Consider the following 26,299-nt stretch of genomic DNA (forward strand, 5'->3'; position numbering starts at 1 on the left):
CATATCACTTTCTCCCTGTACTGGAGAGATTCCATTTGAGGAATCTTAAAATGTTGTCTGATTTCCCTTTTTAAATGTGCCGCTGCAAAGAGTTAACGGACACGTTTCACGACCTCTATAAAGGGGTCCATGTGGATATAAGACTATTCATCGCTGTCCTGCATCCATAGCATCTAACACAGCCCTTCCAAATAGTAAGCGCTTGGGATCTCTGGCCGAAGAGGAATAGGCGTCTCCAGGCTTCCCCCCACATCACAGCAGCTTCTCTGCTTGGTGGACAATCTCAGGATCACACACGCCACCATCACTTGTCACTCTTGATGTAAAATGAAATCATGGCACGCTTTGAGAAAGGTTGGTTTCGGTGCTTCTGACACATTCTCCCAATGGACGAGTCAACAGCCTGATAGGGTTGGTCTATAAGCAATTTACCAGTCACCATGCAAGGCAGCTGAATTGCCTTGCAAGTACACTTCTACTCCATATTGAAGCCAAAAGCAAATGAGAGATCTGACTCAGATCTCTCATCAGGCTGCCTTGGGCCGCCAGTCTGGGTCTGATCATGGACGTTGCATTCTCAGACGTCTTTGCTTTTCCTTTGCAGAGAGAAGATGCACCAGTCTGCCATGTATGAGCTTTGCCAGGGGATGCACCAGATCAGCCTTCAGTTTGTCCGGCTGCAGCTCACCTTTGAGGAATACACCGTAATGAAAGTGTTGCTGCTGCTGAGCACAAGTAAACTGACACCCACCTGGCCCTTTTCCTACATTGTCACATCATCTCCCCTTTAGGAGAGTTGCCTATTTATAGGGTCAGGTAGTCGATATGAAAAAAAAATAGGAGGAGGTGGGTGGAGGGCTTTGGTGTCGGGTGAACTAAGTTACTTGCAGAGTATGAAGCTTTGGGTAGAGCATCTGCCTTGATTCCTTCATCCATCTGATTTGTTAAGTGTCTGTTATGTGTATGGTGGGACTGGGCAATTCAGGAACTACTGGGATGAATGAGGCACAGTCTCAACCCTCAGGGAGTTTTACCGTAAGATAAATTCCAAGGTAGTTTTAATACATTGTGGAAAGGGATTATCTACCGTGATAGAGATAAAGAGGGGGCTCAGAGAAGAGAAGCGCATGCTCAGTTCTGGGTATCAGGGAGGGATTTATGGTGAAGCTGCAACTCGGAGAGCTTTGCCAGGGTGAGGGGTTGAATCTGAGGCAGGAGCTGGCCTTCCTGCCGGGGAACAGCGTGAGCGAGTGTGGCAGGGTGGGAAGCAGAGCCATGCAATAGCACTTAGTTCTCGGGAATTGTTTTGCCTGTTAATGTTTTAATTTTTTTATCTCATTTCTGTATCCACTAAATTTTTCAAGGCACATCAGGTGGTATTGGATTGGGGAGAAGTGGGGAATAAGGTTGGGATGCAGATTGGGCCGGAAGATTCCCACCTGTTGAAGACAACTGGTGTCTATTAGGCGAGCAGGGGAGTGTGGTACCAAAGGCTCTGAGCAGTAGGGTGACATGACCAAAGGGATCCTTCATGGCTTTATGAACATGTATTTGACAATAAACTGGATGAGAGGGAATGGGACAGGGAGGGAGAGAGGCCAAGCCAGACGGAGAATTGAGCCAGACTAGAAGCCTAGAGACCTGCTGTGAGGCTGTTGAAATAACAGCCTGGAAAATAATGGTGGATGCTATGATGACAGCACCAAACGCATTCAAGACACACTGCAGAGTTGACCTTGGCAGCTGACAAGAAGGGGAAATAAAAATAGTGTGGGTCGGAAATGACCTAGGTTTTGAGTGCAGAGAAGTGACTAAGATGGCAGTGATACCATGAAGAGAAATGTGTTCATGTCAGGACTTGGACCAGATTCTGTGGAATGTAAAATGACTTCTCTTTTGGATGGGCTAATTGTCAGAGGTAGCCTCTCAGAGAGAGGCTGAAAGAGGGGGAAACTGGGGGACTCGAGCTCAGAAGACAGGTTTGGGTATCAAGATATAAACTTGAAATTATCCTTGTAGAAAATGAAAGTCCAATGGCGAGTGGGGTGCCGAGGCACAGAAAGAAGAGGAAAGAGCCACTGAGCTACTGGAAAGGAGGATGGCAGCGGCTGAGGGACAGGGACAGAACTGTCAGGGAGGTAGGGGAACTGGGAAGGTGCCAAGAGTTCAAGGTTTCCCGAGCGGCATGACTAATGGCATCGCTTCCAGAGAAAGCTGAGAATGCTGACAGAAGCCTGCTGGGGTTGACCATTGGGCATCAGGCAGGTGCCAGACAGCCAGGGACTTGCAGATTGATGGGAAGCTTTTTTAGGCACCTGGAACCAAGCATGAGAGGAGAGAAGTCGATGGCAGACGGTGCCAGAAGAGACGAGGGAGGGCCGGATTAGCCTTGGCAAGGATGCTGAGCACTTCTTCCCCAGACAACGGCACAGGCCTTTTCACACAGAGGGGCAGGAATTTGAGGAAGCTCCCATCAGATGAGGGCGAGACCAGGAATGATGGCAAGAGACAGGATGGAGAGGAAATCGCAGAGCCAAGCGCTGTGGGCCACTGAGAAAATGGAGAAATGTCCTGAATGCCAGGGTGACTGGCGAGGACTTCAAAGGAGGAGCGTTTGTTGAGCGACCACCTGGAAGCTGAAAAGAGCATCCAGGATGCACCCAGCCCTCCCCTTGGTCCAGGAATCAGCAGCTTGGGAGAAAGGGCGGTTTTCAGTAGAGTCACGTGGAAGGAAGTGGCGTCAACAGCCAAGCACTGAGGATGGAATGGATAAGAAGAGATGCTGTTTCCAACAAGGAAGGATTGGGTCTGGGGAAGAGTGAAGCCTGAGACGGGTAGAACAGGAAGCGGGGAGGCGGTGGTAGATGTGGATGATGTGGATGAGTCCCTGCTCCACCTACGTTTAGCACCTCTCAGTTTCCAAAGAGTTTTCATCTATGATCTAATTTAACGCTGCAGGATGGGTAGCCCCCCGTTCTAAAGTGGCCAAGACGGAGGCATGCAGGTGTGACTTGTGCAGCCTCCTTGGTGAGTTAGGACTCAAACCCAGGGCCTTGGCCTTCACTCCCAGCGATTCCCACTCTGCCCCAAGCAGGAAGTGGAAAGCAGGCCCTGGCAGGTGACGGCAGCAGGGAGATTGGAGGGAGAGCAGGCTGGGCTGGACTCCAGCAGAGGGACAGACCAGCAGCGTGGGAGGGAGGTGGGGTCAGCACTTCCCAGCTGTGTTTCACTTGGCCGGCAAGGCTTTTCAGGTTGCTTTTGGCCTTTTGTCTGGTTTGATTTTCACTGACTTCAGTTGTGCAGGGCAACCCATGCTCTCCCCAGTTTACCACGGGCCCCGCCGGTCCCTGCATTCCTCCCTGTACACTCAGCCCACATCCAGGAGCTTGTGTTTGCAGCCCCTCGTCTGCAGGGTCAGTAGAACCAGGCTTTGCTTCCTGCTCCAGTGTTCCTCAAGGTTTCTGAGGTTCCCAGTTTATCCTTTCTGGAATATAACTTTGGAAATGTACTCTTAGTTCCCCAACCAGGGATTGAACCCATGCCCTTAGCAATGAAAGTACGGAGTCCTAACCACTGGACCGCCAGGGAATTCCCTGGAAATGTACTCTTGAAATTCAGTGACAGTGATTTTATTCCCCTTTCAAGCTATGTCACTAATCATTACTCTTAGAAAAATGTAAAAAAAAAGAAAAAAAATTATATCAGATGGGTGATAGAATTTAATTTTTTTCTAAAAATGCGTGTGATACTAATCCTTTATAAACTTTGACCACGCATTGTAATTGGTGTCTTATCCTTTTACATCCATTTAATCAGTCAGCCTATAATCAATTCTGATATCACTTTGACGCTCCCTGAATTAATTTATTAGCTTCCAAGTAGCTCAGTACATTCAAGGCTGATTTTTGTAGATGCAGAAAAAGCAAAATCAAAAAGCAGGAGAACAGAAGTAAAGAATTTTACTGCAGCTTGAACTGCAGCTTATTTTGCTGCAAGCCTATTTTGCTAATCTGTGATAGAATGTATGAAAAATTTTCTTCTTATTTAGAAGGTTAAATTACACACCTGATGTCCAGTGTATCAGGAAAGTTTTTAAGCAATGACATCAAGAGAAGATCATGTTCTTTTTGCTCACAGAGGAAAGCAGACCGTCTTCCCACCCAGTTGCCTCTTTGCTCTTCTCCAGCCCATAGGTTTTGGGTGATTTCCAGGAGCCCTGCTGCATTTAATAAGTAAATTCAGAAAATCTGGGCAGACCTCCAAAATTTGAGGTTTTGCCTAAGTTCTCTTTTTTTGTGGGTTTGTTTCAACTTCTAAAATATCTGGCTGGGAAAATGGTACAATATATTTCAGTCACAGCAGTAAAATACAAGTAATATTTGATACAAGTTGTTCATAATCTTGAGAATTTTGATAACACAGCTATCAGAAATATGAAGGCTTTTGGTTTATCTTAGTAGCTATACCAAATAGCATTGAAATACAGTCGTGAAATGTATTCACTCCATTCTAATTTTAGGTAATTTTTTAAGGTATGACATCCATAAGTATCTATACTGAAAAACTAAAGGTTTACTCCATAACATTTTGAAACTTAAAAAAATAAATGTTTATCTGTGGGTGGGCAGTGTAGGCACTTATTTGCAAACTTTCAGTTTCTTTTGGAACGTTTTGGGTTAACATTAAAGTTTTGGTAGAAAGTGGATCTGTAGTTTCACTATTAACGTCCTGGTTATTACCATCCTTCTTTACGTTTTTTATACTTTTAAAACAAGGGTTTAATTGCAAAGAAAAATAAACTGTTACATAATGGATGATATTTAATTCTGAATGTGAATGTCAAATATTTTAAACCACAACTAATATTGTGGCAGCCTCAGGAAATTGTGCAGTGGCCATTAGGGATTTATTTTTTCCCCACAAAAAATAGACTTAGATAAACGACAAATCAAAAGCCTTAACAATTAAACTCAAGGAGAAGATCAGTAGCGTCATGTGGGAAGTTAATTTGCAAGATAATCTGTATCTTTATATAGGACAACAGGGTTTATTTGGAAACAGTGGTATTCCTGCTCCCAGGGTTACACATAACACTCAAAAACATATTTAGCCATTCTAAAGAGCTGATGGCCCAAGTAAGTTATTATTTATACCAGTTATTGTAAATTAGCAAATAGGATGTGCACTTAAGAAGTGAAAGTAAGAGCAATTTCAGACTCTATATCACAAGGTGAATTTTTATTATCTTCATCATCCAAAAATGAAAGTTCTAAGTGATTTTATTTTTCAGAGTTAAAGCATAAGCGTAAGTACATATTGGCTGTAGTGAACAAAAGCAAACATGTAAGTCGATTTTCAAAGGGGACACCTGTAGCTTACACTCTGCCCTACATCTCCTCGCAGAACACAGGCCCTGGTGCACCCCTTTTCCATAAAGTGTGTTCACGTGTGTCCTGGGAAAGAGCATCTCCTTTCAGGTCACAGAAACACTCGTATCCTTCCAGGTGCTGAATTTCAAAGTATTATTTTTAGTGAGATGTTTTTTGTTTCATTAGGAAAGCCAGCCACTCCGTACAAGGAAAGAAGAAAACATAACCCTTAATTTTCTATCTTATCGAAGATAATGATGAATGTGGTTTCTTCTCTTCGAAAATTTTTGATCTTGACTTGTATGCAGAGCACTGTTGTGTTACCCGTCACACACACAAACCAGTGCACAGACCTGCCAGCAGGTTGTCTGGGCGGTCACATGACAGTGCCTCGGTGGTCCTGTGATCTTGGAACAAAGAGGATGGGAAGTGCTTCTTTGCCACACACTGTCTTCCCCCTGGTAGATGGCAGGTTTCCCCGAGTGTCTTTGACATTGGAACTGGAATATGAAGATGTTGCTTTCTAATTCCAGCCCCAGCTTAGATTGTCTGTGGCTCTTCCAGTTGTCCTGGAAAATCAAAGTATATTTTCCTACGTCTGAGGTATTGGCAAGTTGGGATTCATAAAAACTTTGATGACAGGCCACAAGACAGTATAGCACTGTGGTTAAGAGAGAGGCTTTAGAAACAGACAGACTTAGGTTTATACCCTTCCTCTACCATGTATTTATTGTGTCCTTGTGCAAGTGATTAAACCTCCAGTCTTCAGTTTCCACATCTGTAAAATGAGAATAACATAATGATTATGTTGTTAAGACTGATGTCAAGATTAAGCAAGCTAATATAAGCAAAGTGCATTATAACATACACCCAATAAACCAGTTATTATTATTCTTTTGTATATGTGTGTGTACAAAGGTTAACCGTTATATAGCTGCCATGTTTATTCATAAATGTAATAATTGAGATTCAGTATCAATCTCAAAGTGTGAGCCTCATGACCTCAAAATAGTCTAAGCCATTTAACTATGAGGATGTTAAAGCTGTTTTCCAACTTGGGAACTTACATGTCGGTATTCCTTCAACACAGTTCCAAAGGATGGCCTCAAAAGCCAGGCTGCGTTTGAAGAAATGAGGACAAATTACATCAAAGAACTGAGGAAGATGGTAACGAAGTGTCCCAACAATTCCGGGCAGAGCTGGCAGAGGTTCTACCAACTGACCAAGCTTCTGGACTCCATGCATGATGTAAGTAGAGCCTCTTGGTGCCTGTTAAATGAAGGATCCACAGCCACACACTGTGGACCCAAAGCAACTGGAGAGCTGAGAAAGTTCTCGAGGCTTTGGGAAGAATAGGGGTAGATTATCCACGAGAGGCAGCAAGAGTTGAAAACTGATGAGGAAAGAAGCGTTTCTTCAGAATCCCTTTGAAACAAACTTCATGTAAAGGAAAAAGTGTGGCTCTTTTCCCTCCTGAGCAGAGTGTAAGAGAAATGTGCACCATGATGGCAAACCCTGAGCTCTGGGCCAGGGAAGGCCCTCAGATTTGCTACAGGTGTCAGATCAAGTTTCCCATTTCTGCTTGCAATTTAGGAACTGTTTGGTTAATAAAAATGTTTGCTTTAACATTGCATAAATAGAGCCCATCTTCTACAACTGTTAATCTAATAACCCAATCTTTCAAAAACATTATTAGTGGTCCAGGGCCAGCTGGGATCATCTCATTTGTTGCCAAATTTTGAATCTTATATTCACTATTCTTCGTAGGAGTCACCTTTCTTGGCTTGTGTAAATATGGAAAGTAAATTCTGAGCTGGTTTCTAATTTATTCAATTACAGATGTAGTGGTGGTTAGCAGTTTCTACAAAATACTGACTTGGATAACTTGGTTTGTTATGTCACTTAAAATATGCTTCTCGTTTCATTTTGCAAGCAGTTTCTCTAGTTCTGGCTCAAAAAAAGTTATACACGGTCATGCTAATTTAGCTTTTTTATATTTGGAAGGTTTTCCTACTTTCTTTTGGAAAATTTATTGCCCAAGTTCAGCCCATGTAGTTTGGGTAAGAAACCCCTTTTCAAGTACTTCTGTATTGTTAAGGACAATGTTGACAGGCTTGATGACCAATAGTATAATGGTATTACTACTGAAATAATGGTTCATCCTTTAGAGATTTGTTTATGCCGGTGGAATGGTATGACCTTGTGGGTTGGTTGATAAAAGAATGTCACTTTCCAGGGTTTTTACACTGAAGACCCCGTGCGTATCACGTTGGCCTTTGCTTTCTCTGAACGTTTCCATACAATAAGAGTCAAATTTCCACAAGGTGAATAGAGCGATAGATAGTTTTGCTAATTATTAGTGGCCTAAAAGCATGGTTTAATAGAAAATCTCAGGGATAAGAAATGGTGGTCTACAGGACTTTGGGGAACACATCAAACGATGCTCTCCACAACCCTCACAAGAGGAAGTAAAGGAAACTAGACCGTGGCGCAGGATCATCTACCCGAGAACAAGGAGCACAGTTACTCGCTCCTGTTGGTTTTCTTGAAAGTCCTTCTTAGTGGAGCTGGGGTGGGGGAGGGGGAACAGGAGGTGTGGTTCTTTCTTGATGAATTCTATTATTTGTGCAAATGATTGGGCAGGCACAAGTGCAGTTTCAAAATGAGTGTGTAATTGTTATCACAGCATATGAAACGAGATGATACACATTGAAGCAATTTACATGTAATGAGACTGACAATAGAAGTTAAAACTTGTTTATCCACAGCCTTTCGGGATCTCCATGCCTTAAGCACAGTAGGACAGTGGAAACCCTCGGAGGCTGCACCAGTGGTCAAGGTGTCAAACCGTCCTCTGCTGGCTTGTTTTTAGTGCAGCACAGTGCTTGGCACAAGATAGGAACTCAATGAACAGTTGCCAAATGGCTAAATCATAAATGATGACTTGCTGCAAAATCCCCCAAGGCAAATCAATGTCTTTTTAGTATTTTTTTTATTATGGTATAATTGATACAAAATAAACCAAACATACTTAGCACATACCATTTGAGACGTTTGACACGTGTCTATACCCATGAAACTATCATTGCAATCAAGACAGCAAACATATCCATCACTCCAGAAGTTTCCTTGTGCCTTTTTTTTAATTGAAGTATAGTTGATTTACAATGTTGTGTTCATTTCTGCTGTACAGCAAAATGATTCAGGTATACAAATATATATATTCTTTTTCATATTCTTTTCCATTATGGCTTATCACAGGATATTGAATATAGTTCCCTGTGCTATACAGTAGGACCTTGTTGTTTATCCATAACCTTTCCTGCTACCTACTACTCCCCAGGTGCCTTCCATATTGCTTTCTGGCAATGTAGATTAGTTTATATATGCTAGTGTCTCATATACATGGAATTATGCAGTAGATAGTCTTTGGTAGCTGGCATCCTTCACTTGGCATAATTATTTGGGGATTCATCCATGCTGTTGCCATGTATCAGTACTTCATTTCTATTTATTGCTGACTAGCGTCCCATCGTAAAGATATTTCACAGTTCAGTGGTTTTGTCACCTATTGATGGACATTTGGGTTGTTTCCAGACTGGGCGCTACTAACAGATAAAGTTGCACTGAACATCGTGTATACGTCTTTGTGTGGACATTGCTTTCTTTTTCTTGAGTCAATAGCTAGCAGCGGAAGACCTGGGTCATGTGGTAGGTATGTTTTCGTTGTTTACGAGATTGCCAAACTGTCTTCCAAAGTCACTGGACAGTTGTGCATTCCCTCAAGAAGTGTGTGTGAGTTCAAATTGTCCCACATCCTTGCTAACACTCAGTATCATTAGTCTTTTTAGTTTTAGCCATTCTAATAGCTGTGTGGCGATGTCTCCCTGTGGTTTTAGTTTGCATTTCCCTCATGATTAATGCTCTTTTCTTGTGCTTATTTACCATCTTTGCTGAAGTATCTGTTCACCTCTTTTGCTCATTTTTTAAAACTGGATTGTTCATTTGTAATTAGATTGTTGAGTTTTGAGACTCCTTTATATATTCTAGATGCAATTCCTTTATAAGATATATGACTTGCAAGTATTTTCTCCCAGGCCGTGGTTTATCTTTTCATTCTCTTAACAGTGTCTTTTGCAGAGCAGGGATTTTGAATTCTAATAAAGTCCAATTGATTATTTTTTCTTTTATGAATCATGTTTTTGGCTGTAGCTAAGAAATCCTTGTCTAAGCCAATGTCACAAAGCTTTTCTCTTCCATTTTCTTCTAGAGATCATTTTCCTTCATTGACTGATATGTAGTGTCTCAAAAGCCTTTTCTTCATGTATTTTTTTTCTGAGTATTTTTGGTTATTTCTGGTGGAAGGGTAAATCCAATCCACCTTACTCCACTTTGGCTAGAAGGAGAACATTCTTTTGGGAGTCACTGGAATCACTTTAATTCTAAAACCTTTATTTTAAACAATCAAAAATGTTTGCCCTTAGAAGTAGCCTAACAGAAGCATCTTGAATGCTCTATTTATATTCCCATCCCAGACAGAACATTGAAAAATGCATTGTAAGTCTAGGGGGACCTTTCTAACATTCACGCTTACTCAGACTTGAGACTGCCTACAGCTTTTTCATTAGAGTAAATAAGAGAGTCAACATTTGTAGAATTTTCTTCCAGGGAACAAAGAGCTACAGAAGGACTGGCTCTGTACTCAGAGCCTCGTTCTGGTCACCTTGTGGAAAAAGAGCGTGTGTTCCTAAGGGTCACACAAACAAGAACCCTGTGCATGTAAGTCAAAGTTCTGCTTAAATAGCGTGCATAGTATGCCAGCCCTCAGGACACACATCCATAGATCTGGGGACACGTGTACACAGCTCTCGTGATGCATGGTTTTCTCCCACTTGGTGCACACATGGGTTGGCAGAGCAGTGCCAAGGTGAGTGGAAGGAACATTCTCTGAAAGAACAGGTTGGCAGTTAAGTATTTGAACTGGTCAGCAACTTTAATGAATCACAAGCCCTCCAAACATCAATCTTCCCCCAAAAAAAGATTCAAAGACAGCAGCTGTGGCCAGGCTTCTTGGGATAGGTGTATTTTTGCATTGTAAATGGGCGTTATATGTAAAGCATATAGATTCCTTATTCTTCTAGAGAGAATTGAGAATTACTAGTCACTTTCTAGGTATTAGTATGAATGGCAGTTAATTTCCTGTGAGTGTTAAGAGGCACATTTCTAATGAATTTATTGGTAACTTCTACTCATTCATGGAGATCAAGGACTATTTATGTTACGATCAGTGTGTAGAACAGCTGGTAAACATTAACGGATGATATTAGTGCTTCTTAGAGGCAAAAAAAATTGCCCTTTCTCTGTTAACTAGTTTCAAGGTTATACTGTTGTAATTGACTTTATTTCCACATACACACTAGCCTACAGAGTGGCTCATGCCTAGCAAAATTGACGAGACTACAGAGGATACAAAATAAACATAGGACACCAACCCAACCCTCAGATTGCTTAGATTCTAGAGAGGCAGCTAGAGCGTAATGCAAGGCAGAAGGTAACTAGGGGCAGTGGGACCTTTGAGAGCACCCGCATGTGCATTCATTCATGTGACCGTGAGCCCCTACCATGTTCTAGGACCAGAGGTGCAAGTGGGAACACAATGCCCGTCCTTAGGAATCCCACTCACCCTGATGGTGGAGGAAGAGGTTCATCCCATTCAAAAGGGGAAGCTGAGGGGTGAACATTTGTTTGGATGCCTCAGTACCTGTGTTATTTCATGCAGTTCTAAAAACCCCCTATAAGATGGGTATTATTCTCATTATTCCCATTCCTGTCCTTAGGAATCCCACTTGCTCTGATAGAGGAAGAGGTTCATCTCATTCAACAAATACATTAATGTCTAAAAGCACCAGGCAGGACACCAGCGGGAGAGACCCAAACCTGGCCATAGGGGGCTTTCTGCCTGCTCAGGACCACCAGACAGCACTATACAGGGTGGCGGGCTGGGAGCTCTGTAGAGATGAGCGCACCATGAGTCATGGGCTCACTGATGTTTATTCTGAGTTGCTGGAAAGGCTTGTCGAGAAGGTCTAGGAGCCAGCTGTGCTGGGCAGGGGTCATGGAAGGCTTCCAGGGGCGGGGTAGGGGCATCTCAGAGAATCTTTCTTTCGTAGAAGAAGAGACAGAGGTCCAGAGAGTGATTTCTCAAGGTCCTTAGGTAGCCAGTGGCAGCTTGGAACCCTCTTAACTGACTGGCACTCTCCATACCACCCACGTGATGCAGGAGGGCTTCAGGCTGATCATAGCTGCTGGGTTTCAGGCTGGGCTGCATCTCTGGAGATCAGAAAATGAGTGTATTGAAAATAGCTGCACTGCTCTCCAGCTCTCCAGACTCATTTGGCTCTTCCCTGGCATCTTCTGGAATGCGTTGTTTTTGTGAGGCGTGGGGTTACATCTTGAAGGCAGTGAACCTGGTGTTACATTAAAATGTCATGCACGTTCAGCAGTTCCCAAAACCAAATGTTGGGGCTGCCTCACCATAAGCTGAGCCGTCTTTGGTGGGGAGGCTTTCATCTCTGCCGATGATCGTTAAACCCGGCTAAGAACCTCCCCATTGCCTGGGCAGGTACCGGCAAGTCCCTCAGCATGACCAGAGGGTCCTGTTGCTGAGTGATCGCTTTCTGTGGTTGCAGAGGGATGGCTGCACAGCCCAGGTGGCTCTCCTCCAGCCAGGCTCTCGGAGCCGAGCTTCCCTTCTGCAAGGGGGATGCAGACGAGATGGGAGCAGAACATCTGGTGGTACAGTACCTCCCTGAGTGCACACTGGGAGACTCCCTGCTTTCCGTGGAGAGGGCGTTACGTTTCAGTTTCACGATCATCAACAAAAGAGACATCGCTGCAAGCAGCTGGATCTATTAACAAGTTATTTTGAGATCCCCATTGCTCATTTAATGAGTGGGTGCTTTTGCATCGGCCAGTGATAGTGGCAGTTTCCATCATGACCACACTCGAGGTGGTTTTGAGAGCGATGCAGATCTATTTCTTCCCGCACACTGAAGCATGCCAGCCCCCAGGTTGGGTGGATCCACCATTTGGGCTGTCTGCTGCTTTCACGTCTGATTCTGTTTCACGTCATTACCGTCAGTATCTCCTCAAGAAAAGTTCCAAGGCCCACCTAGGAGTCTGCCACAGAATTGTGACCACTGGAGACAGCAGGTAGAGCATGGCCTCTGCCGCTCCACCAACATTTCTCTCAGTAAACTTGGGCACTTGGCTTAAATTTTTGGCTCTCCGTTTTTTCAGCTGTAAAATGGGAACAATACCCATCTTGTAGGAAATTTTTAGAAGCGCATGAAATAACACAGGTACTGAGGAATCCACAAGGTAACAGGCACTGAACAAATATTCGCCCCTCCGCTTCCCCTTTTCCAAGACTGTGTTTGAGCTTCCCAAAACCCTGTCTCTGCACCACCAAAGAGCATCATCCATCAGGCAGTTTTAGTTTACTTTCAGCACAGAGACACTCAGACAAGCACATGGCAGAGCCTTCAAGGGGGTGACAGTGTAAAGTTGGCAAGACCAAGCAGGGACATGAGCAGGAAAGGCCATTCTACAGGGTGGGGCAGTCACCTAGGCATGAATCACATAGACCAAGGTCAGTATAGAAGCCTTTCCGAGGCACTTCCGGTCCCGGTGCTCTACGTGTCCTGCCACTTACCATGGGAGGCTGGTGTTGCTAGAACGTGTTGGGTGTGCTTGAGACGCTTTCAGATTCACAGATGGGATGGAAGGTGTTTGGTGATGGAGACAAGGGCAGATTGCTGTGAGGTCACCATCAGGAAAGATGGATGTTGGTGAATGAAAACCCTTGCCCCTGTGATATGATTGTTAGCGGTATTACACGGCCTTCTTCTTTGACGAGACCATGACTAAGAAAGATTCTAAACAAAGGCAGACTTGCTTATCGCCAGAGTCAGCAAAGTGAGCAAAGCCTTATCTTCCAGAGCATGAGGGAGGGGCAAAGACCCACTCCTCCGGGAAAAGAAATCTTCATAGGTAAAGATTTCAAATTAATCAAGTAATTGACCAGGCAGATCTTACTCTTTGTCTAGTTGGTGAAGCCAACGGGACAGGTATTAATGGTTCACGGCGTCTCTCTCTGCAGCCCTATTTTTGCATTTGGCTCTACAAATTTCTCACTTCAAGGGTACAGCAGAGTTCAGACTGCATTGCCCTAGGTGAATTGTGCCAATGAATGCTTATTGTCATCTAAAAAAATTTTTTTATGTCTGCGTAACTGAAAAAAAATGCATCAAATATATTTAAAAATAAAAATGGGGGAAAATGGGGAAAAAAATAGGTCCGAATGTTCTGTTTCTTCAGCATTGTGGATAAATAGGGAAAGGATGACTTTGGGTGTGGTGTGAAAAGGTCTAGGCAGTTCCAGGATTGGTGTGTTTCATGCGCTGGTAGCTGGGGCCACAAAGCCCAGCTGGAAGATGCAACTGCCTGTAGATACAAAGGGTGTCCTCGCCTGTTGTACCTCCTTTGTTCACCATGTTCATGGTTAAGGTTACTGCCGCTCAGTTGTGTTGCCAATCACAGTTGTGTTTCTCCAGGCTCCCCTGTAGATGCCCCAGGAGGCTGTTGCTTGATGTAGTCGTACTCATTGAGCTTTGCCTTCGTCACTTGTGCTTTTGGTGTCACATCCAAAAAATCATTGCGAAAGACAGTGTCAAAGAGCCTGGGGCGGGCAGACACCACCGGGCCAGGCACTGTGCTGGTGCTGAAGATACAACAGCAGCCAAGGAGACTCGGCCCCTGCCCTCCGAGTGTGCGGTCTGATGGGGGAATAGAGTAGACAGGTAAACTGGGAATTAGAATGCAGCGTGCTGGGTGCTCGAGGTGGACCGGAAAGCCCATGGGCCGGGGCGGCGGGGTGAGGGCAGGTACCCGGAAGGTGAAGTGGCAGGGTGGAGATGGGCCAGGGCAGCAGATGATGGAAGCCCCAAAGGCAGAGTAGGAGTTGACCAGACAGACAGAGGGAAGCTCACCAAAACCAAAGGAGTTACTAGGCCAAAGGAGAAGGGTGCATGGTGATTTTGAGAAATGGAGAATTTCATTGTATCCAAGGAATGGAGAAAAATAAGGATGGAGACAATGAAAGGACCTGTAAACCATGTTGAGGGAGCTATTGAGAGATTTTGAGCACATCTGTAGAGTCTAGCACCGCTCCTTCCAATGTGGTAACCACTGGCCATGTGTGGCTCTTGACATGGAAATTAAGTTAAATTGAAACTTGAGTTCCCCTATCACACTAGCCACATTTCGAGTGCTCAAGCAGCCACATGTGGCCAGTTGCCATCATCTTGGGCAGGGCAGAAGGTCGTATTGACAGTACTGATCTAGAGAGTCTATTAGAAGAGGGGCAGAGGACCAGTTAGGATGCTGGTGCAGTGGTCCAGGTAAGAGATGGGGGCTGGGGGCTAAGTTAGAGCAAGGGCAGGGGGACCTAGGACATATTCAGGTGGTGGAATGGATGGTTCCTGGTGGTGGATAGGACGGAGAGGTTGAGAGAGAGGAGGGAGCAGAGGTAAGATGATCCCCAGGATTCGGACGTAGGTTGGTGGATGGAGCGGCACCAGCACTGGGTGAGGGGATGCAGAGGAGGAGCTTTGTGAGTGGAGAAGATAAGCGTGTTTTGGATGTACTGACTTGAGGTGCCCTGAGGAGTCCCAGGGGAAATGTCAGGTGAGCTCAGGGCTCCGTGGAGATGAGGATGAGGAAGCAGAGTGCTGATACTACCTGAGGATGTACAGCGCGTGGTGGTCACTGAAACCCCGGGGTCGACAGAACTGCCTGGACATCAGTGTGGCCATACGGTGGACAGAACCAAGCCCAGAGGAAGAGAACCACCAAGGGACCAAAACCAGGAAGGCGCCTGCAGAGAGTCTGGGCAGGAGCTGCCGCTGAGGTGAGATAAGAAGGCAAAAAGAGGGACACGGGGGACAAGCCAGGAAAGCGTGTGTCCCCCGTGTGCAAACGTTGGGGCAGAGGCTGCAGACAGTCTGAAAACTCTTCAGTAGCCATAGCAACGAGGAGGTTTTTGTGAGGCATAGCTGACTGGTTCACCTAGGTTTCCAGTAACTCTGTCGGAAGCCACAAAGCCAACAGGGGCTGCAGGAAGCTTTAAAAAGGGCAAGGTGCTGTCTGGTAAAGCCCTTTAGTAAAACTCCTTTAATAAAATAAAACTATAAGTCTTTCTGTGATGTGACGGCGGGTATGTAAAAGGAGCATTTTGAATGTGGTTGAGTGAACTTGCAAAGTTTTGTGTTTATGTGTTTAGATACAGTGAAGAAATCACAGTAGCTTAGCAAACTCTATCTTTATAAATAACCCCCAAACAAACTTTGTTATGGACCTAGACCCGTGTATGAGTAGTTTTGAATTAGTGAAAGCTTTATTATATATTATATACATATATAATGTACTATATATTAATACATGTATATGTACTATTTATAGATAAATGATAGATAGATAGGTAGATAGATAGATAGATTAGATAGATAGGCAGGCAGACAGACACATAGGTAGGTAGGTAGATAGATGGGTAGGTGAATGGATGGATGGATGTGAGTGTGTGGCATTGAAGAGCTATAGATACAGATATGAGATTTTGGCATCAAAGGCAGCCATGATGCTTCAGAGCTGGTCTTGTGCTTCAGGTCATGATTTTGTCAGTAATGTTGGTCCTGAGTCCTTTCTCACCCATCACCTTCACATCACACCGTAATTACAAGAACAGTTAATTTCCACTTGCAGCCACAGAACTTTATCTCCTTTGGTCTTTTGTGTTTGCTCATTGTTTTCTGCAGCTGACTTAATGCAAAACCTGGGTTATTTCCTTACCTCCTTGGCAAAGGTTGATTTAAAACGTTTAGATATTTTCAGTGGCTAATGTTTAGACTCTTTAAGACAATGCTTACCAACTGCTGATCAATCACCCGGCCACATTCTAAGATGCAGTTGTATTTGACTTTAGAGAAATGAGGAAACAGAGTTCAGTACAGGAGCTCGTCATTCCTTTTGTTTTTTTTTTAATTGTGGTAAAATACACAAACATAAAATTTACTACTTTAACCATTTCTAACTGTACAGTTCAGTAGTGTTAAGTACATTCACACTTCCAGAGCTCTCGCCCTGAGACGAGAGTTTCCAGAACTCTTCATCTTGCAGAACTGAAACTCTATACCTATTAACTCCTGCTTCCCCCCCGCCCACCCTGCACCAGGACAGCCACCATTCTGCTTCCTGTCTCTGAATCTGACTGCTCTAGTTACCTCATCTATGTGGACTCATACAGTATTTGTCTTTTGAGACTGGCCTATTTCACTTAGTATAATATCCTCCATTGCCATCCATGTTGTAGCATGTGTCAGAATTTCCTTCCATTTTAAGGTAAATCATAATCCACTATATGTATAGACTACATTTTGTTTACCCATTCATCTGCCAACAGACACTTGGCTTGCTTTACCTCTTGGCTATTGTGAATAATGTTGCTATGGACATGGGTGTGCAGATATCTCTTTGAGACCCTACTTTCAATTTGGGGGGTATATTCCTAGAAATAGAATTCCTGGGTCACATGATAATTCTATGTTAAATTTTTTGAGGAACCACCAAACTGTTTTCCAGTTATTTTTACCTTCCCACTAACAGGGCACAAGGGTTACAGTCTCACCAACACTTGTTATTTGCTGGGGTTTTTTTTGATAGTGGCCATCCTAACAGGTTTTAAAGTAGTATCTCATTGTGGTATTGGTTTGCATTTGCCTAATGATTAGTGATATTGAACATCTTTCAATGTGCCTATTGGCCATTTGTATGTCTTCTTTGGAGAATTGTCCAGTTTCTTTGCCCATATTTAAAAATTTGTGTTTTTTTTTGTTGAGTTGTAGGCATTCTTTGTATATTCTGGATTTTAACCCCTTATCCAATATATGATTTGCAAATATTTTCTCCCATTCCATGGGTTTTGTTTGTCTTGGTGTCAAAAATCTTTCTCTTATGAACTTACAATGATAACAGACAGTAGTTTGTTCCTTTTAATCCTTAACTGGCAAAATTAAAGATTATGTCTGATCCCAATTTATTTAAAGAGAGGGGAAGAAGCATTTTTTTCTTATGATAACCACTCCTTTGTCTTCATTATTCATTTCATAAGTTTCATAAGTATACCCACAGAACATGTGCCATTGTTCACAGCTAGTTTTGAAAATCTGTAAGAAAAGAAAGTCCTGTAAGGATGCTGGGGAGAAATTTGGACCTTGCCTTTTTCAGGGAGGTTAAGGGAATCGTGCATTCCATTTCCACCTGACCTCGTGAGATTTATGATGCCATAGGGTGAGCTTTCTGGAAAAGAAGCATCAGATAGAAAGATCCACTGAGGGTCCAGGAAGCCATGCTCATAGAAAATCACATGTGATGTACAGGAATCTCCCTAATCTGAAATCTGTCTAGGGAAGATTTTGGAAAACTATCTCATTGTCTAACACCTGTGTCTATAAATCCCCCCCTCTTAGGCAGCCTAAATCCCTCTTCTTACAATTAAAATAACTATATAATGCCTGGGATTTACCTAGTGCCTTTCTTCCTAAGTCCTAGCATTAAAGCCTTCTAATATCTCCATGAGGGAAGGATGAGTAAATACTACTATTTACACTTCATCACCTCATCTTAACTCCTTTCTCTATAAAAAGGGAATAATAGTAATATTTACTCATTTCTTTTTACCCTTTTTATAGAGAAAAGAATTAAGGCAGGGAGTGATTAAGTGCATTTTCCCTGGTTCATGAGCGAGGCAGGCCCAGAAGGCAGGAGCAGAGGGGAGAGAAGCCCCTGGGGAGGATGGGAGTGCAGAGCCAGCCCTGCACCTGGTCAGCCCTATGGCTCCTGGTAGCTTAGCTGGCACTTCGGGGGCCCCGCACATAAAAGGGCCCCCCTCTTGGCTTAATGGTCTGCTGTCACCATCTTGAAATTCTTAGCAAACTTTGAACAAGGGACCCCAAGTTTTCATTTGGCACTGAGCCCCACAAGCAATGCAGCCTGTCCCGGGCATAATGTAATCTTTTTAAGATCATGTTGATCAGAGGAGATGCTGATTGTGAAGAGCAGTTTGCAGCCCGTGGTGCACCGTGCAAATGTGTCTATGGAAGAAGCAGGGGTAGGGAAGGCAGAAAACTTCATTGGAGCAGGGCGTGAGGACTGAAGGGAACAAGAGACACCAATGCACTGTAAAGGAACCTTAAAACTAAAATCATTTTAAATGACTGAGATTGAAAAGGCTGGGAAGATGCCAGTGGATCAATTTTATTTATCACTGTCATGGTTAATGGGACTAGAAATTGTATATGGTTTCACAGTACAGTAAATAAGTGTCCTTTTGGTGGACTATTTAGTGTCACATTTTTTTTTTTTTGCATTTTTGTTAGTGATTTCGCTGTTTAAAATTGTCCCCAGATGTACTGCTCACACACTGTCTTGTGCTTTTCAGCGCAAGGAGGCTGTGATGTGACTTACGGAGAAAATAAGCTTCGTTCAGGCATGAGTTATAATAATGCTGTTGGCCGTGAGTTCAGTGTGAAGGAATCAGCAACACACATGGGAATAAGGTGTCTTTAAACAGAAACACACGTAAAACAAGGTTATGTATCGCTTGTTTGATGAAAATGTTGTGACCAGTAGCTCATGGGAACCTAACCCTCTATATCCCTAGGAGCAAAGGTTCTGTATTCGCTAACTCACTCTTGGCAATGACTTTATAGAACATAACTACCGCGAACAATGGGAATCAACTGTAAATGTGTATGACCCGCAGTGACTATAGGTTCAAAGGCCAAAAATGGAAGACATGAGTGATGGGAGCTCTCCATTTAAATGACAAATTCTGGATCCTTTAAGCTGGGCAATGTTTTCGGTTCCCTAGTTCAACCCCTTTATGGACAAGGATTCTTTCTAAAGCCTTTTTTTTTTTAACTTTACTTATTTATTTTTGGCTGAGTTGGGTCTTCGTTGTGGTGCGCGGGCTTCTCATTGCGGTGGCTTCTCTTGTTGCGGAGCACAGGCTCTAGGCATGCGGGCTTCAGTAGTTGTGGCATGCGGCCTCAGTAGTTGTGGCTTGTGGGCCCTAGAGTGCAGGCTCAGTAGTTGTGGTGCACGGGCTTAGTTGCTCCGAGGCATGTGGGATCTTCCCGGACCAGGGCTCGAACCCATGTCCCCTGCATTGGCAGGTGGATTCTTAACCACTGCACCACCACGGAAGCCCTCTAAAGCATTTCTTAAAGCCTTGAAGAATCTGTATAATATTTGGAACACCAGATCTGGCCACCACCATATCACTTGATTCATACACTATTTTTGCCCACATTTAATATTTCTAAAATCAGGAAACATCTTATACTTGCTTTATTTATTTTAGCAAACAACCAAAACCTGTTCTCCCAAGGCTGTTACTGAATCCCTGGCGTGCCTTCCAATCCAGGGCCAGCAGACTGTTTCCATAAAGGACCAGGTAGTAAATGCTGTAGGCCTTGTGGGTCCCATGGTCTTTTCCACAGCTACTCAGCTCTGTCACTGTAGCCTGAAAGCAGCCACAGATGATATCTAAATGAATGAGCATGGCTGGGTTCCAGTAAAACTTTTTCATATAATTTTCATCTGTCACAAAATATTCTTTAGATTTTTTTGCAACCACTTAAAAGTGTAAAAAACAAAATGAAAAGACTTACAAACACCATTATTAGGTCAGATTTGCCCTGGAGGCCAGACTTTGCCAACCCCTGATTCATTCAGTGGCATCGTAGGATCAAAGGAATAAATTCAGCCACCTTGGTCTCTACTGTAGTGTCCCTGCTTGGATCAGAAGGGGCCTTCGGTCCTTAGCCAGTGGTGTCTGCCCCTTGTTACTCAGTGTTCCTTTTCTTTCAGAGACTGAAATAAGGATTTAACTGCTTAATCTTGATGTAACCAGACAGTAAAGTTGGTAACTTATAAATATGAATTGGTTTAGGTTTTTACATTGTTCCGTGTAGCGTACATTTGCAAGAAGGATCTAGAAAATATTGAAAACAAAAGTAGCAAAAGTTCATACTTCTGTATACAGTAACGTGCCAATGCATTTCACACATAACCCTTTCATTAGATTTCCTTTGTTCAGCAATGTTCTAATTATCCCTTTATCTTTAAGCTCTACTTTCTGCTTTTGCATTGTGTCATTTTTCTTTGTGTTTTTCACATGTACAACAGACCTTATTCACAAGAAGGCAGAGCCGCGATCTAGAACGAGGCTTGTAATACAAGGAAACTTAAACAGAGTGGAAATTAAATAAATTTAAGTGCCAAAAAAAATAATCAGAAGGAAATTAAACCCATCTTGCTTATAGCACAGCATCCAAACAACGTATTTTGAAGACTGAATATTCATCACTGACCAGAGATCAGTGACTGGTGTTGAATTTGTTATAAAAATGGTGATGAGGAACGAATTAAAATGTAACCTCCAATAACAGTCAGATGCTGATGGATGGGGAGCAGGGGTGAGTGTTCAGAAATGCTCTTGGCTTTTCATGAGATGTTGAGCAGCCTGCTTCCCATCCCGGCCGCCAGCCCATTCCTGGGCACCTGGTGTGGCCCAGCTGCTCCAGCCCGTACCAGCCTAGACTCAGGGACCAGCCCTTTGAGGCCACAGGGGACATCCTGGCCATCGTCAGGCAGCTGGGCCTCTGGAAGCAGAGCCAGAGGTGCCCATTTTGGCCTGGAGTCACCCTTGCAGAGAGTCCACTTGCCTAGAATTTGCAGGCAGAGCTCACATGAGCAAGCAGCCCCATCGAGGCTTGTCTCCTGCTTCAGGGACACACTTGAATCCAGATGCCCGCCTCCATGCAGGCTAGCCATTGGCAGAGGACGGCAGTTTTTTAAACTAAGGAATCAACAAAAGATACCCCTTCCAGATGGCAGCTTTGCTGCTGCCGGTGGTAGCTCAGAGCCCCGTAACACCCTGCTAAGTTCCCCAAATGCCTCCTGTAGGCCAAGAATTTAGCCGATACATTGAGCGTACTCACAGCCAAGCTTTTGGCCAAAAAATCCCCCTTTGGTGAGTGTTTAAAATCCAATCTTTTTAGGTATTTTTCTGATGGCACCTTTTTTTTTTTAATTGAAGTATAGTTGATTTACAATGTGTTAATTACTGCTATACAGCAGAGTGATTCAGTTATACATATATATACAGTCTTCTTCTAATATTCTTTTCCATTATGGTTTATCATAGGATAGTTTTTTAATTAAATTATTTATTTATTTTTGGCTGCGTTGGGTCTTCGTTGCTGCATGCGGGCTTTCTCTAGTTGCGGTGAGCGGGGGCTGCTCTTCGTTGCAGTGCACAGGCTTCTCATTGCGGTGGCTTCTCTTGTTGCAGAGCACAGGCTCTAGGCATGTGGGCTTCAGTAGTTGTGGCTTGTGGGCTCTAGAGCGCAGGCTCAGTAGTTGTGGCGCACGGGCTTAGTTGCTCCGCCGCATGTGGGATCTTCCCAGACCAGGGCTCGAACCTGTGTCCCCTGCATTGGCAGGTGGATTCTTAACCACTGCACCACCAGGGAAGTCCTATCACAGGATATTGAATATAGTTCCCTGTGCTATACAGTAGGACCTTGTTGTTTATCCATTCTATATATAAAAGCTCACATCTGCTGATCCCAACCTCCCATTCCATCTCTCCCCCAACCCCCTCCCCTTTGGCAACCACCAGTCTGTTCTCTATGTCCATGATTCTGTTTCAGAGATAGGTTCATTTGTGTCATGTTTTAGATTCCACATATAAGTGATATCATATGGTATTTGTCTTTCTCTTTCTGACCTACTTCATTTAGTGTGATAATCTCTAGTTGCTTCCATGTTGCTGCAAATGGCATTATTCCATTCTTTTTTATGGCTGAGTAGTATTCCATTGTCTATGTATACATCACATCTTCTTTATCCATTCATCTGTCAATGGACATGTAGGTTGTTTCCATGTCTTGGCTATTGTGAATAGTGCTGCTATGAACATAGGGGTGCATGTATCTTTTTGAATTATAGTTTTGTCTGGATATATGCCCAGGAGTGGGATTGCTGGATCATATGGTAATTCTATTTTTAGTTTTCTGAGGAACCTCCATACTGTTTTCCACAGTGGCTGCACCAGCTTACATTCCCACTAACAGTGTAGGAGGGTTCTCTTTTCTCCACACTGTCTCCAGCATTTGTTATTTGTAGACTTCTTAATGATGGCCATTCTGACACATTTAAGGTGGTACCTCATTGTAGTTCTGATTTGCATTTCTCTAATAATTAGCAATGTTGAGCATCTTATCATGTGCCTATTGGCTATCTATATTTCTTCTTTGGAGAAAGGTCTGTTTAGTTCTTCTGCCCACTTTTCAATTGGGCTGTTTGTTTTTTGTTGAGTTGTATGAGCTGTTTGTATATTTTGGAAATTAAACCCTTGTTGGCTGCATCAGCCTGTAGGCTGTCTTTTCATTTTGTTTATGGTTTCCTTTGCTGTGCAAAAGCTTGTAAGTTTGATTAGGTCCCATTTGTTTATTTTTGTTTTTATTTCTATTGCCTTGGGAGACTGACCCAAGAAAACATTGGTATGATTTATGTCAGAGAATGTTTTGCCTATGATCTCTTCTAGGAGATTTATGGTGTCCTGTCTTATGTTTGTCTTTAAGCCATTTTGAGTTTATTTTTGTGTATGGTGAGAGGATGTGTTCTAACTTCATCAGTTTACGTGCGGCTGTCCAACTTTCCCAACACCACTTGCTGAAGAGACCTTTTCCCATTGTATATTCTTGCCTCCTTTGTCAAAAATTAATTGACCATAGGTGTGTGGGTTTATTTCTGGGCTCTCTATTCTGTTCCATTGATCCCTAAGTCTGTTTTTGTGCCAATACCACGCTGTTTTAATTACTGAAGCTTTTTAGTATTGTCTGACGTCTGGGAGGGTTATGCCACCTGCTTTCTTCTTTTTCTTCAGGATTGCTTTGGCAATTCAGGGTCTCTTATGGTTCCATATGAATTTTAGGATTATTTGTTCTAGTTCTGTGAAAAATGTCATGGGCAATTTGATAGGGATCACATTAAATCTGTAGATTGCTTTGGGTAGTATGGCCATTTTAACAATATTAATTCTTCCAATCCAAGAGCATGGGATATCTTTCCATTTCTTTGAATCATCTTCAGTTTTCTTGGTCAGTGTTTTTATGGTTCTCAGAGTATAAGTCTTTCACCTCCTTGGTCAGGTTTATTCCTAAGTATTTTATTTTGGGGAGTGTGATTTTAAAAGGGATTTTTTTTTGCATTCCCTTTCTGATATTTCATTATTGGTGTAAAGAAATTCAACCAGTTTCTGAATGTTAATTTTGTATCCTGCTACCTTGCTGAATTCATTTATCAGTTCTAGTGGTCTTTGTGTGGAGTCTTCAGGGTTTTCTATATATAGTATCATATCATCTGCATATAATGACAACTTTACCTCTTCCCTTCCAATTTGGATACCTTTTATTTCTTCTTCTTGTCTGATTGCTATGGCTAGGACTTCCAGTACTATGTTGAAAAGAAGAGGTGAGTGTGGGCATCCTTGACTTGTTCCAGATTTTAGCATGAAGGCTTTCAGCTTTTCACCATTGAGTATTAATTTGGCTGTGGGTTTGTCATAAATAGCTTTTATTATCTTGAGATATGTTCCCTCTATACCCACTTTGGTAAGAGTTTTTATCATGAATGGATGTTGAATTTTGTCAAATGCATTTTCTGCATCTGTTGAGATGATCATGTGGTTTTAGTCTTTTCTTTTGTTGATATGACATATCACATTGATTGATTTGCATATGTTGAACCATCCTTGTGAACCTGGGATGAATCCCACTTGGTCGTGGTGTATGATCTTTTTTATGTGTTGTTGGATTCAGGTACCTTTTTTTGTTGAGATATAACTGACATAACATTGTGTAAGTTTAAGATGTCCAACATATTGCTTTGATACATTTATATATTGCAAAATGATTACCACCATAGCATTAGCTAACACCTCTATCATGTCACGTAATTATCATTTCTTTTTTGTGGTAGGAACAATTAAGACCTAGTCTGTTAGCAACTTTATAAAACAGTATTGTTGTCACTGTGGTGTGCATTAGATCTCTAGGACTTATTTATCTACTGGTTGCAAGTTTGTACCTTCAAACAACATCTCCCTAAGTCCCCCATTCCCCTGGTAACCATTCTTCTACTCTCAGTTTTTAAGAGTTTGGCTTTTATAGATTTTACGTATAAATGAGATCACAGAGTATTTGTCTCTCTCTGACTTATCTCACTTAGCATAATGCCCTCACAGTCCATCAGTGTTGTTGCAAATAGCAGAATTTACTCCTTTCTCATGGCTGAAAAATATCTGTGTGTGTGTGTGTGTGTGTGTGTGTGTGTGTGTGTATCACATCTTCATCCATTCATCCGTTGACACTTAGGTTGTTTCCATATCTTGGCTGTTGTGAATAATGCTGCAGTAAACATGAGAGTGCACATATCTCTTTGATATCCTGTTTTCCTTTCCTTCAGCTATATACCCAGGAGTGGAGCTGCTGGATCTTAGGTTAGTTCTAATGTTTTGAGGAACCTCCATACTGTTTTTCCATAGTGGCCAAACCACTTTGCATTCCCACCAACAACAGTGCACAAGGGTCCCCTTTTCTTCACATCCTCACTAGCACATATCTCTTGTCTTCTTGGTGATAGCCATTCTAACAGGTGTCATCATCTGATATCAGTGAGTTGATATCTCATGGTGCTTTTGATTTTTACATTTCCCTGGTTAATGATGTGGAGCATCTTTTTCATGTACCTGTTGGCCATTTGGATGTCTTCTTTGGAAAAATGTCTATTCAGTTCCTCTGCCCATTGTTTAATCAAATTGTTTATTATTGAGTTATATGAGTTTTTAATATATTTTGGATATTAATCCCTTATCTGATATATGGTTTGAAGATACTGTCTCCTATTCTGTCATTTGCCTTTTCATTTTTTTTGATTCTTTTGCTCTGCAGAAGCTTTTTAGCTTGATGTAGTCATACTTGTTGAACTTTGGTGTCATATCTAAAAAATCATTGCCAAGACCAATGTCAAGGAACTTCTTTCTTATGTTTTCTTCTGTGATTTTTACGGTATCAGGTCTTACGTTTAAGTCTTTAATCCATTTTGAGTTCATTTTTGTGAGTGGTGTAAGATAGGGGTCCAGTTTTAGTCTTCTGCATGTGGTTATCCAGTTTTCCCAACAGCATTTGTTGAAGAGACTATGCTTTCCCCATTGAGCGTTCTTGGCTCCCTTGTCAAATGTTAGTTGATCAGAAATGCAGAGGTTTATTTCTGGGCTCTCTTTCTGGTCCATAAGTCTATGTATCTCTTTATTTGCCAGTACCTTACTGTTTTAATTACTATGGTTTTGTAGAAAAGTTTGAAATCAGGAAGAGTGATGTCTCTGACTCTTCTTCTTTCTCAAGATTGCTTTGGCTATTTGAAGTCTTGTGGTTCCATACAAGTTTTAGGGTTGTTTTTTCTACTTCTATGAAAAATGCCATTGGAATTTTGATAGGGATTGTGTTGAATCTGTACATGGCTTTGAGTAGTATGGACATTTTAACAATATTTTCCTTTGATTCATGACAACAGGATGTCTTTCCATTTGTTTGTGTCTTCTTCAACTTCTTTCATCATGGTCTTGTAGTTTTCATTGTAAAGATCTTTCACTTCTTTGGTTAAATTTATTCCTAAGTATTTTATTGTTTTGAAGCTATTGTGAATGGGATAGTTTTATTTCTTTTTCATATGTTTCATTGTTA

At 42.6% G+C, this 26,299-nt stretch overlaps 1 protein-coding gene across 2 annotated transcripts in view; it reads left to right on the forward strand.

The window, feature by feature from the left end:
* The window catches only part of NR3C2 (nuclear receptor subfamily 3 group C member 2), a 366,877-nt gene that overhangs the window by 327,971 nt on the left and 12,607 nt on the right, over positions 1-26,299 (forward strand). Inside the window, exons 7-8 of one of the 2 annotated variants that reach the window (XM_061192560.1) lie at positions 605-735; positions 6,460-6,617. In XM_061192560.1, the coding sequence (XP_061048543.1) occupies positions 605-735; positions 6,460-6,617 (289 nt within the window). Of the gene's footprint in view, positions 1-604; positions 736-6,459; positions 6,618-26,299 lie in introns of those variants that run through there. The other variant, XR_009701136.1, reaches the window with a different exon arrangement.

The sequence above is a fragment of the Eubalaena glacialis genome, chromosome 5 (assembly GCF_028564815.1).
Source record: "Eubalaena glacialis isolate mEubGla1 chromosome 5, mEubGla1.1.hap2.+ XY, whole genome shotgun sequence".
NCBI classification, from domain to species: domain Eukaryota; kingdom Metazoa; phylum Chordata; class Mammalia; order Artiodactyla; family Balaenidae; genus Eubalaena; species Eubalaena glacialis.